Here is a 14,152-nt window from a genome sequence, read left to right as displayed (position 1 = left end):
TGATGCAATTGTGGAAAAAAAATGGCACAGTAAACATTCCTGTACATAAGTCTTTGCATTCATGTATATGTGAATATAGAGAATAATTTGTATTCTTTTTAGTTGTTGTGATAATGTGTTGCATATACTAGAAACATATTTTTAAATGGTTTATCTTTTCAAAATATCATATTAAAATACAGTACATCTGGGCCAGCCCGGTGGCATAGTGGTTGGGTTCATGTGCTCTGCTTCAGCAGCCTGGGGTTCACAGGTTGGGATTCCGGGTGCGGACCTATACACCCCTTATCAAGCCATATGGTGTTCCACATATAAAGTAGGTGTGACAGGTGTCCCACATATAAAGTAGAGGAAGATGGGCACGGATGTTAGCCCAAGGCCATTCTTCCTCAGCAAAAAGAGGAGGATTGGCAACAGATGTTAGCTCAGGGCTAATCTTCCTCACCAAAAAAAAAGACAGTACATCTGGTTGAGCAATGATTAGGGCATCCTCAACCACCTGTAATCACACTGAGAGGTTAATATGACGTCCTTGATTAGTAGTTTATGTTTAGTGCAGTACTCTTATTTCATGTTTTTGTCCTGATGGTACTATGAGTATCCTTTTGCATTAAAAAATCATTTCTCAGTTCTTATTATGGAAAAAATAGCCCATCCCCATTTCCTGGTTTAGGGAAAGTTCTGTGAGGATGTCAAATCTGCAGAAATCTTTAAGGAAACATGAGTTTGTTGAGACATAAAAAATGTTAAGTATAAGGCAGCAGTGTTTCTGAAAAGATTATTACTCTTTTTTATTCTGTTTGGCCATTACTTTATTGCATAAACATGCTACGTGAGTAATAAACCACTTAGATCTGCGTTCCTCAAAATATTACTGAAGACCTTGAGACTTAATATTTACAGTGAAAAGGGAGATCAGATAAGTCAATTAATTAAGTTGGGAAGAAACCACTTATTGTCTTCCCCAAGCCCCCGTCTTAGATACACGGTTCACATTAGGATAGTAAAGGCCCTTTACCTTAGTACTTTTCACTTTTAGAAACGGTGTTTAATGGTACTTGCTATAAAACTTACTGTTTTAGTTAAATTTTAGAGCTAGTTAACTGGGCATGTATATTATTGTATATAGAATCATCATCATGTTGCACGTAAATGATGTATAGTTTGGTTTTAGAGATACAAGACTTGTTCTGCAAGATAATTCCCAAAGCGTGCTTCGTCTGTGAGGGCTCAAGTGGCAAGGACATGCCAAAACCTTGTCCCTATTAAGAAAGTAAAGTGCCATGGAATTCAAGTGTTTTCCTCACCCAATTTAAATTGGTTAGAAACACGCTTCTCTGACAGTTAGATTGGGAATTTTTACATTTCAGTGGTAAATACATTTATGACTTTGTGTTCATGAAGATTTGTCATAAATGGGAGGAAGGAAATTGGGACTCAACTAGATAAAGAAGCTTCAAAATATACATATTTCTCAATTCCAGTTTCTTTCATGGAAAAATAATGTTTGTTTTTCTGTGATACATATTTAATATAAAAATTCAATTAAAAAGCATAATGTGGAAGGTTTAGAAAATCATTCTAGAAATCTCAACAAAAGAATCGGTCGTCGTATAGTTGAACATAATCCCAGAGATCTCTTATGTTCAGTAAGTTAGGTGACTATGTATGAGGTAGCCATCAAGGCAAGTAGGTAGAAAAATTGAAAAAAGGGATCACACTATATATGTTATTTTAAATTAAACTACTTACAGTACATTTTGTTTGAATTAACAGAACAAAAATAAAGTTAAACTAAAATGATTTAATTTCTGAATTTGATGAATGTTTCTGTTACAGACAGACTAGTTAAGAGATCTTTAAAGTTAAATATAAATATTAACTTACACACATATATATACACACACACCTTGAGGTTTGTTGACAACTAGATTTGAAAATGCACAAATTAGACCGTCTCACTTCTTCATACCTCATGACTTTTATTCTCACATTTTAAAACACTTCTGTTCTGTAACCATAATTCTCATGATTATACTATCTTAGTTCTATAATTAAATGGTATCTTTGCTAAATACCACCAAGCACTGGAAACCCAACAGCAACCCTCAAGATTAAGAATGAGAAGTAATCTGAGTTCTTTGTAGAAAACTCAGAAAATAAAAATAAGCTAGTAATGGTACAACCACAAAACAACCTATAGTCCTGCTTCTTATTATTAGTGTACGGTATATATATTTCTAGAGTTTCAAATTTATTTATACATATATACATTCTATCTTTTTATGAGTATTATATCTATTATTAATTTAATTAATACATTGAGAACATTTTCCTATTCTATAAATTTAGTGCTTCCTGTCATTTTATTGGCTATGCAATAGTCTAATATATAGATATACCATGATTTTTTGACTCAGAGTCTCTGTTGTTGTACATTAATGTTGCTTCTCATTTTTTACCGTTTATAGTGAATGTCCTTCTGTACACCTTTTGTAAATGTGGACACATTTTTTTTCCCCTGGGACATGTTCTTTCCTTGGATAAAAGAGGAAATTAAATCTGAAATGATGTTAGTCAGAGAAACAGAACCAATAAGGTGTGTGTGTGTATATGTATATAAAAAGAGATAAAGAATTGGCTCACGTGATCATGGGGGCTGAGAAGTTCCAAGATCTACAGTGGGCAAGCTGAGGACCCAGGAGAGCTAACAGTGTAAGTTCCAGTCTGAAAGCCAGCAGGCTGGAGACCCAAGAAGAGCTGATGTTTCCGTTTGAGATAGGAAGAAAGGCACGTCTAGACTGATGTCCCAACTCAGTGCAGTCAGGCAGGAGGAGTTCCTACTTACTGTGGGGATGGTCAGCCTTTTTGTTCTTTTCAGGTCTTCAACTAATCAGATGAGGGCCACTCACTTTAGGGAGGGCAATCTGCTTGACTCAGTCTACCAATTCAAATGTTAATCCTGTCCAAAAAAGACCCTCATAGACACACTCAGAATAATGTTGACCAAACCTGGGCACCCTGTGGCTCAGTCAAGTTAACACCTAAAGTTAACCATCACAATGTCAAATGCCCATCAAAACTTCTGTCTGTCTAGGATTTTCTTTAATTCCCTTTCCTCTCAACCTAGTGCAACAAAGTATCATAACCCATTCCTTCACTCCTTTGATGGAGGCCCTCTTATATACCAATGGTGATCTTTCTATGCTAGCTTTTGACAGTGATCTAAAATGACCCTTTTGTGGGCATTTCTTCATACAAGCAAGAATGAGTACACATGCAGATGAGAGAGGGTGGAGAGACTTTAATATCCATCATGCCCCCTAGACCCAGTGGTTGAAGGGTAAAGGGTCTAAGCTTTCCACAGTGAGTCCCACCGAGCCCTATTTAGTTCACAGATACTGCTTGCCTGTAGTAGGAACTCAATATGTGTTTTTTTCCAGTAAGCAAATTAACAGAACAGATGGAAAATTTAAAAAAAAAAAAGGATTTCAGTAATGTTGTGTGCTGAAACAAGATGCAACACTAAATCAGAAGCTTCTCTTGATACCATTTAAATTAATAGGAAGCAACCGTACTGAAAGGTCATCTCATGAAAGTATTGTATTTTACTGTCAATACACTGTTTCTTTCTTTATGAAGTGTTCTTTTCCCTTGGCTTCTGTTGTATGGTGGAAGTTCAAATGGTACAAAAATCTATACAGTAACAACTTTCCACTCCAGCCCCAACCCTCACCCCTTTTCCTCACTATCCAGTTTCTCTCCCCACTTGCAAACACATTACTTTTTTCTTTCATTTTTAAAGAGGTATTCTTTGCATTTAGTAGCAAATGTGAGTGTGTGTGTACAGTACGTACTCCTTATACCTAGGAGATTATTCCACATTAATACGTATAGAGCTATGTCATTCTTTTAAAAGTCTTCATGGTATTCTGTCTATTCTATGGATGTTTCATGATATAGGTAGGCTTTAGTTATTTCTAATCTTTGCTATTGCAAATGAAGCTGTAGTGAATATTCTTTTATGAACATCATTTTGCAGATCTGTGACTATATCTGTAATGTAAATACTTATGAGTGGATTTTTTTTTTTGGTGAGGAGATCAGCCCTGAGCTAACATCCATGCCAATCATACTCTTTTTTGCTGAGGAAGACTGGCCCTGGGCTAACATCTGTGCCCATCTTCCTCCACTTTATATGGGACGCCACTACAGCATGGCTCGACAAGTGGTGCGTTGGTGCGCGCCCGGGATCGGAACCCTGGGCCACCAGCAGCGGAGCGCATGCACTTAACCACTACACCACGGGGCCGGCCCCCATGAGTGGAATTTTTGCTGGGTCAAAGGATGTGTACATTTTAAAATTCTGACAAATATTGCCAACTAATGTTCTAAGGTTGTTGTTATCTACTTTCTCATTGGCATTATTTGAGAGTCCTCTTTAGTGGGTAACCTCACCAAAACATGGTGCTATCAGACTTTTTGAACTTTGTAAGTCTGATAGATCGGTAGTATTTCTTTGTTTTTAAGTTGCATTTCTCTTGTGAGTGAGGTTAAGTATGTGAACAGATGTTTATGAGCTATAAACATTTCCTTTTTGTGAACTATCTGTTGATTCTTTGTACATTTTTTTCTATTGGGTTATTGGATTTTTTCCCTCTAATGATCTATAGGAATTCTTTGTATATTAAGAAAACTAGACCTTTGTTTATAATATCTGTTGCAAACATTTTCTCCTATTTGTCACTTGACCTTCATTCTTCATGGTTTTTTTTTTTTTTTACCATGTGTATACTTTCTTATTTATATATGGTTGAATTTACTATTTTTGTTTGTTTTGCTTATGTATTTTATATCATATTTAGAAAGGTTTGAGCTTGTTAAAAAAAACTACCATATTTTCTTCTAGAACTTTTTTTTTCCCTAGGATTTTGGTGATTTTATTTTTTGTATTTAAATCTTTACAGCGTTTAGGATTCATTGAGGTAATGAGCTCCCTTAATTTTTCCTGCAGACAATCTAATTGTCCCAACACCAAATATTGTATTCCGTCTTTGCTGCAATATTTGAATTTCTGCCCTTATTATTTTCCATGCGTATTTGTGTCTATTTCTGTGTTTTCTTTACTGATATGGTGATTTGGACTAATCAAGAATTATTTATTTCTCCATATGAACATTGTAATCAGCTTAATGAATTTAAAAAAAAGTTTCTGTTTTTAGGAGGGGATCATGTTAAATTTGTAGAATTTAGGGAGCATTGATATCTTCATGTGGTTGAGTACATAAATGTTAACTGTTAGAATTTCTCAAAATTCAAATCTAGGCCCTCTTCTTTACTTATGTCTTCCTAGGTAATTGACTTTGTTTCATGAACGTGGTTACTTTCTATATGCTGATGCCGTCCAAATTTATATCTTCAAGCTAGTCTCTTCTGTGTTCTTCAAGTCTCTGTTAGTCAACATCTTCTCTTTTATGGCTTCCAGGAACTTCAAACTCAACATGACCAAAATATATCCTTCCATTTAAATTTTGTGTTCCCATTGTGTTCCCCTTTTCAGAGAAAGGTACCAGCATCCATCATCCGTGTACGCAAACTGGAAACCTAGGAGTCATCCCTGATACCTCTTTTCTGTCTCCTCCTCTGGGCACTTTCTCATTCTCCCTTCCTGCCACCCAATCATATGACTTATGACCACTCTTTGGAAAGTGTCATGGAGAGAGCTCAGGCTCTGGAGCCACACTGCTGGGCTTGAATCCTAGTTGTGTGACCCTGGGCAAGAGGGAGGCTTACCTTTCTTTAAAACAATCTAATTACAAATGAAAACAAAAATAAAACCAACTCTCAAATCCCAACTGCTTATCACATATAAGATTTCTAATATTTTGTATGTATACTTTTTTTTTTAATTGTAGGAGAAGCCATTATCTAGATCTCTTCAGAGGGGTGAAGATCTTCAGTTTGACCAGGTATGCCAATTTTGGAGGAATATTTTTTCCTAAAAGGAAAATGTTTGTTATAACAGTCTGGTCCAAATATATCCAATATTAAGAAATTCCTTTATTTTGTTTAGTGATTCTATATATCTTTATACACTACATTCAGTCTGGAATTGGTGGTTTGTTTTTTAACAAACAAATAGAATGAGCTATGAACTGTGGACTTCATAGTTCATAGAATGAGCTGTGAACCTTATTGATTTCTGTTCATTTAGCGTTTTAAAATGTCTTACTTTTTCATTGTTAATCTCTTTAGTGTGCCCTTTGAAATTTTCTCAGAATGTTTACAGTTACATCTCTCAATCTTTCCTTGTGTAGCAGTTTTTACGTAATAATATTTTATCTTTTGACATTTATTTTTTCCTGTTGCGATAGCAGAACCTTTATAACAGAATACCAGTATCTAAAAATCAGTGTGATATTCCTCTAATGTTAATTCTTTCCTCTTGCCTGAGATTAAATGTTTGATCATGTGTTATTTTTGTCATAATTACGTTTGCTCAAGAATTATTTTATTGTATGTTGATTACGAAAATCAATAACCCAGATTAGCTTTCTGTTGCCATCTAGTATTTCTGAACTACTTTCCTCATAATTATGTATCTAGGAAGTAGAAGTTAATGTTCATATTAGTTTACTTGATTAGATAAAGCTGACTGGTTAGAATTGCTTGCTGGAGACTTACCAAAATGCTGTGTTTCTGGATCCCAGTCCAGTTCTGCTGAACCAGAATCACCAAGAGCAGTGCTCTGGCACCTGCATTTTACAACAGCTCCCTAGGTGATTCTGGTGCACACACTTAGTAAATAGCCACTGGTCTACGAAGAAACCATAAGTAGGAAGGCGAGTCCTCTGTTAACAGTAATATTAAGATCACCTTATATAATGCTTTTCAAATCTTAATGCCACTACAAAAGGTATTAACTATTACTAATTATTAATTAATTATCTATTAATATATTATTTTAAAGGTATTTAGATTATTCACATCTTGAGTCTGCTTCACTAATGATGAATGAATGAATGTACAATCAGAATTGAAATCCTATTGAACAACATTTTAAGGAAAATTTCCATTTGTTTTCTTATGTAAGTGATCAATAAAACTATAAATGATCATGCTTCATAGCTTGATTTTTTTTTTTCCACAGTAAAAAGCTATGTATGTTATACACTGGTTTAATATATATTTATAGTAGCAGATAGTGTTTTATTTTTCTTGCTTTAGATATTAAAAGTGATTTTGTTTGAGTGATACTGTTCATTCTTAATAAAATGTATTTAAAAACATAGTTAAATAAAATTAGAATCTTGTTTTTATTTTAATTCCCTATACTAGAAACTATTTACCTTTGAAATTATGGTAATTTAGAAATAAAAGCATGATTAAAGAAAGGCAGAGATAATGAAAAAGAGAACAGCCTACACAATCAAATAAACTTTCATTCTTTTCTGTTTTCCTGGATGAAGTGCATTTTGAAGTTATATGAACAATATAAAATATTTAGGGAATTTAAATGTTTAATTCCTATTGGTATCAATTTATTTTCATTAACTGACTAAAGTCATGGAACTGAAAGAGACCTTGAGTATTCCTGCAACCTATAGTTTATTAGTTAAGGAAAAAAAATGAAGCATGTTTGACTGTATGCTGATTTTAAAATATTAATTTTATGAGTAATGGGTTGAATCAGATACAGAAATTCTTATGAAGAGAGAATTTTTTTCTTGGCATCCTCAAGATGAAGAGTGACCTTAGGGATTACTAATGGTAGCTGGTGTGCCTCTTACCACCACTGCAGGCAAGTTGAGTTCATTCATGAAATGAATCTCATATTCACCTAAAATTCAGATAGTTTCAGTGATGCCTCAAATTGAGTAGCAACTGTTAATCCCGCTATATTTCTCTTTATGTGTCCATTTATATATTCTAAGCTTTTTAAAAGCTTGTTTATAATACATTTCTACTATGTTTATTTGTGGGTATCACAAATTAATTATAATTCTCTGTTCTGTATCATAGCAGTACAAAGTAAATTGGAGCTTTTCCCACAGTTCTAACATAATATAGTCTTCTTTGTTTCTACATCTCTTCATCCATTCTAGTGGCAACATTTTAGAATCTTTCGTTCATTTGAGCACAGAGGAATTGTCCAGGGCAGAAAGTAGATATGGTTTTTTCATGTTACGTGTAACAGTTCTCCCAGAGGTATCCATGTGTATAATCAGGGATGTTACCGATGGGCATGTTTTTACACCTGTGAGTGGCATATGGAGGTGGCAAAAAGGTTGAAAGCCACTGAGCGAAACTGAATGGATTTGGGTAAAGTTTAATAGTGGGTTAAATTTCTTAGCCCACTTTATTGCTTGGCTAAACCCTTAGTCCTTATTTTTATTTTAAAACACAAATTGCATTTGAGTTACTATGTTTGTTCTACAAGTGTTAATCATTTCTAGATGATTACTCATAGAGTTAGGAGTGTGGAACTTAGATGTTGTATTTTATTTTCGGGTAATATCTTGTCTTTTCAGTTGATAAGCTCTATGAGCTCAGTAGCAGAGCACTGTCTCCCTTCCTTACTTCGCACCTTGTTTGACTGGTACAGACGCCAGAACGGAACTGAAGATGAATCTTATGAATATAGGCCTCGGTCTAGCACAAAGTCTAAGGGGTAAGTGGCTTATTTCCCAGGGCTTTACCTGGAATCGAAACACTTCCTATGAAGCTTGTGATAGTGTTATCAACTGAAGCTTGTTACTGTTTGGTTTCTAAGCAAAAACATTGATTACTTTCATTATAAAGGTGATAGTACGGGGAAAGGATAGTCCATACGTAAATTGTAAAGCGAGGGAAGGTACCAGTTAAACTAGGTGCAACTCTGCAGTACTCATCACTGGGACTAGTTGTGAAAATCAGTTTCAGGAGTGCCGTTACAGCAGTTCAGTGAGTAATAGTTGTAATTTTAATAGTTTTAATAGCTTTAATAATTATAGAAGAAGTTAAGAAAATATTCAAAGAAGGTCCCATGTATGTGGTTTGTGAAGGGAAACAATTGTTGTGATGCAGGAAGACTGCCCAAACCCTGTATTATAATAGCACGAGACTCTTCTTGGTGCTGAGGTCCGAGAATTGTCTTCACCTTCTTCCAATGTCCCAGGGAGATCCTGGCTTAACATAAAACATCTATTTGTGTTCAGGTGATGGTCCATGGTTTTGAATTGGACTTCAGTAGATGCCGCTTGTGATTTTTTGACTTAGATTTGTGAGAAAGTTATCTGGCACTGTATTTTCATCAGAAAAGTTCTTACTTTTATTTTAGTTCTTAATAAAAAAAATAATACTAATCAAATATGGAGCAATGTTAGGTTTTCTAAATGAAATTTAAAATATTTTTCTTCCTCTTATAATTCTTTTAGATTAGGTTTAATTTCTGACAGATATAATAGTGAAATGTGTGTATAAATAGCTAATGTACAAAAATAGAAAGAACATAAGAACATGTAATACATACATTGGGTTATTAAAAAAACTTGTACTAGCAATTGTTGTAGGACACCATACCATATTTATTAGGAGTTCAGTAAGTAACATGAACTACTAATCAATAGCTATTTTAAAACTTAAGTCTTGATGCAATCCTAATTTGGGATTCTTGTTTCAGGGATGAACAGCAACGTGAAAGAGATTATCTTCTTGAAAGGAGAGATTTAGCAGTAGATTTCATTTTTTGTTTAGTTTTAGTTGAAGTTCTAAAGCAGGTAAGCTCTTTTATTTCTGCAAAGTCTGTATTTATTATTCTTTGCTTATGCCTTCATGTTTCAGTTACTTTGTTTAGGTATGACGTCTGAAATTCTGGCACACGTAAACTAAATTCGTGTAATTTAAGTGCACTCTTTTCAGTGCAATTAAATTGCACCTCGGACTTTGATGTCCTATACCTATCACTCCCATCCTTTTTACTTTGTATGCCGTCTAAGATATGAAATCTTGTTAGCAAAACTGAGCTGAATAGAAATTGTGTTAAATATGGGTTTTTAGCTGCAAATATAATCTGTCTGTCATTCACCTATTTCAATCTACTTTCAAACAATTTCTCTTCCTAAACCCTGAAGCCTGCATTCCTGCATGTAATAGTTGTGCAGTTAGTGTTGAGGAATGGTGGTGATTTGACATGGGTAAGACTGAATTGTCAATTGCAAATGGTTTTCAGACAAGTGATAATGCCTCAGGATAATAAATTATTTATGTTTATTCATTCAATGAATATCAGAATGCCTACTGTTCACTGGCATTGTTCTAGCACTGCACTCAAGAGCTTGACATCCGAATGGCATGTAAAGATATAAATACATAATATAATGTCAGGTATCATGTATATTTTTACTACTCAAAATCAGTACAAGTATACATATAAATACCTGTACTGATTTTGAAAGTAGTTTTTTATAGTTTGTAGTCTTTAGAAAGTTATGTATCATTCAAAGATGATCTATCTATTTCCAACCATGCACGTTGTAATGTTTTGAAAAGTTAGGAAACCTAAAAGAAAAAAATCCTATTTTGCATATGACATGTTTGGACAGGGAGTTTTGTTTCTGTTATATAAAATGAAATAGAATATATAATATGACAATAAAGAGCAAATGTAAGATATAAAAGTTAATTGATAGTCTATTTTTTGACATAGCCAATTTAAAAATATTTGAATTATGTGATCATTTATACCTTGCCTTTGTTTTTACAATATATGTCAAAAGACATTGAAATCTACGAATAAAAATGTTAAATATGTAAAATTAATAAATGAGTTAATCAAAGGTAAAAGCACTGTAATTTGTACCTTTCATTAAGGTTTTTTAGTAGATGTGGGAAAGAAAATTTCCTCTGGGAGTTGTGCTAACAAGCCAGATTTGCTTTCTGTGATCTCTTAGTTTAGCTGGGATCCTAAGACCCTAAATCCGAAGTACCTAGGGATAGGAGGAGCTGAGGACCAGAAACACCATAGACCGTGAATGGACTAGGGCTCATAGTGGTTGATCGCTAGCATCTCTTGTGTGCTAAATGTAGGTCATTTAAGTGGTTTGATCACCAGCATTTGCACTTCTTTGCTTAGTTAAATAGTACAGAGTTTCTTCTTCCAGCCGGAAAAATTGAAAACTCCCTACACTGACATTCAGGGCCCTCCCTGATCCGGCTCCATTGTGCCTTCTCTCCCTTGTTTCCCATGACATTCTTCTCCTTGACAATCAGTCTCTCTTCTCATCTAAAAGTTGCCCCTAATTGCACTGGCTTCAGAAGTTCAACGCACAGACAACCCCATGGAGGTTTTTCTTTCTCCTCTTCCCCTCCCTTTTCTCCTGTCCTTTCCCCCTCCTCATTGTCTTCATGTTCATCCTCCTTCTCCTCCTCCTTTTAAAAAATAATCCAGATAACTCTGCTGTAGAAAGAAGCATCAGGATCTATAAACTTAAAGAACATTCTTTCAGTAGGCTCATTTTTCTTTCTTTCTTTCTTTTTTTTTTTTTTGTGAGGAAGGTCAGCCCTGAGCTAACATCCATGCTAATCCTCCTCTTTTTGCTGAGGAAGACTGGCCCTGAGCTAACATCTATTGCCAATCCTCCTCCTTTTTTTTTTCCCCTTTTTCTTCCCAAAGCCCCAGTAGATAGTTGTATGTCGTAGTTGCACATCCTTCTAGTTGCTGTATGTGGGACACCGCCTCAGCATGACCGGACAAGCGGTGCGTTGGTGCGTGCCCAGGATCTAAACCTCGGGCCACCAGTAGTGGAGTGAGCGGACTTAAGCGCTAAGCCACGGTGCCGGCCCCCAGTGGGCTCATTTTTCAAGTCCACTGCACAAAATCCTTTCAGACCCATGGTTCACATGGATTCAGAGTGTGAAAAAGAGAAATACAGTGGCTCTGATAGCTCATCTTTGCTTTTGGTTCTGTCACCATATTATTCCAACCTACAATACCCTTTCCACTTACCTTTTCTCTCTTTTACCATTAACCTCAAACCTTCATTCAAATGTACTCATCAAAAAATAAAGTATATCACCAAAAACATAGAAATACTTTATTTATTTAAAATCCTATACAGGTTTTTTTCCCCTAGTAAAAGGCAAGTCTTTTTAGCATCTTCAAAACTAATAAAACTACAGAAAATGCAGTAAAAATCAATAGAACTTTCTGAAATATCATGACAAACTAACCCAATTTTCTTCCATATCAAAATGATGTAGAGTTTAATAGATCCAGAGAGTAATCAATGTAATATATCTTGAATTTAATAGGACTTTTACTTTTGTCCCATATAATGTACACATATTAAAATGTGATTCACTTTTATTTTGATGAGATGGACAGTCCCAGGAGCATTGAAGTATTGATACATAGTTGGTTCAGTCTTAAGGAGGAGTAAATATTCCCTGTGGGTTAGTCCTTGACCTCATATATTATAAATTATTTGTTTCTTGAATAATTTGTCATATCTTTAGTGATAATCACACATGTTTACAACTCTTCATATTGCATAGAGACTCTATGTCCTTAGTATCAGCTGGTCATTATAATAAACTGGGAGATAGCCATGGCAAGAGCTTCCATCCCAGCTGTATCATTTACTTGCTGTGTAACTTGGGCAGGTTATTACCCACTAACTCTTTCGGCCTCTGTAAAAGAGGGATGGTAATAGCATCATTTTTGTGGAATCATGAGAATTAAAACAATAATGCCTGAGACATGAAAAGTACCCAATAAATGTTATCTATTTTCATTTTGCAGATAAAGAAATGTTCTTGGTTGTAGTGATTTGCTGAAGATTATAAAGCTAATCCACTTTTTACTCCAAGTTTTCTCCCTTTAATAATAAAAATAAAATTATTTTTCTTGGTAAAATCAGTAATACAAAATTAGGTAGAATGGCCAGTATTTTATAAAATTAAAATTTTAATCATAACAAGTTAGACAAATAATTGAATTAGTATAAATATCATGAAATTAAATGGTGTGATTTGCCATGGGAACAAAATTAATTCAAGATGATAGAGGACTAATGTTATTTTTTCAAGAAAATCAGAAGAATAGTTTTGGGTCCTGGCTGACTACAAATTTTAGCATGTTAATACCAAAGGCTTGACAATCCATGATAAAAGTATATTTAAACAACAGTGTAGCATTTAGAAACTTTGAAGCAATTTTCTTTTTGTATTGATTTTTAGTCATTTATTCATTGAAACAAACAAGAAGATTGGAAAACAGCCTTGTGAGCCATTTAAAGCTCTTGGCTTAGTTTTATCATTGCTATTGCGAAGTATCAGAAAGTGGAGTAGATCCTTAGTATTTTCGGATTTAACATTAGCATTTTAGATGCTGATGGGCAGCCCCAAAGGTTGTGGGGTTATTTGTGATTTTGCTGAGGCACGAATTTATTCACTCCTTTGTGTTGAAGGCTGGTCATTTGGGTAATGAGCGAGCCTCGCTGACTCCCTAGGTTCCATATCTTAACCTGGTTTTGTTGTTTTTCACTTTCATGATGTGATGGAAGCTTTAAATTTTTGAAGGTGGTGGTGGGACTAGTCTTGGAATAAAACTTGGGTAATCTTTAGAGTCTACTAGATAGATCCTTCTTGAATGTCCAAGGAGAACTAGAGCTGCTTCTAAAATCACACGAATGACAAGATCTGAAAAATTCTTGATACAAAGATTGGAAATATTTTCCCATGAACGTAGACCTTATGCCCTATAAACTGAAATGGGATTCTTCCCCGCCCCCCCCCCCGCCTTTTTTTTTTTGAGATTCAGTTTGGAAATGTTTTTTTACTATTAAAAATAAGGGGAGAAATAGAGAGCTCAAAAATATGTGTGCATTCCTATGTTTGTTCTTTAAATAAAATTTTTAGAGATTTTACTCTTTTTCTTCCAAAAAGTAAAAATCTATTTCTTCTTTCACTTCTGTTTCCCTGTCTCTTTTCCAGCTATAATATAAAACTGAAAGTTTTCTTTCCTCATTTGTTTCATTTGTTAAGTGCATTTTCATATATCAGAAACTGGGCACACAGTATATTCTAGAGAAGTACGCACTAACTTCTGAACTTTTGTTCCCTCATCTGTAAAACAGGGGACAAATATCTACCTTGTCAGGCTGTTGTAAGT

The 14,152-nt window shown here is 34.6% G+C and overlaps 1 protein-coding gene across 1 annotated transcript in view; it reads left to right on the top strand.

Annotated features, from left to right (window-relative positions):
• FRYL (FRY like transcription coactivator) overlaps positions 1–14,152 on the top strand; it is a 247,891-nt gene that overhangs the window by 118,110 nt on the left and 115,629 nt on the right. The window contains 3 exon segments of the mRNA XM_058547022.1: positions 5,916–5,969; positions 8,532–8,671; positions 9,662–9,758. Coding sequence (XP_058403005.1) covers positions 5,916–5,969; positions 8,532–8,671; positions 9,662–9,758 — 291 coding nt within the window.

This window comes from Diceros bicornis, chromosome 8 (assembly GCF_020826845.1).
Source record: "Diceros bicornis minor isolate mBicDic1 chromosome 8, mDicBic1.mat.cur, whole genome shotgun sequence".
In the NCBI taxonomy this organism is placed as follows: domain Eukaryota; kingdom Metazoa; phylum Chordata; class Mammalia; order Perissodactyla; family Rhinocerotidae; genus Diceros; species Diceros bicornis.
The sequence above is the reverse complement of the archived record's forward strand: the minus strand, read 5'-3'. Positions and strand labels throughout refer to the sequence as shown.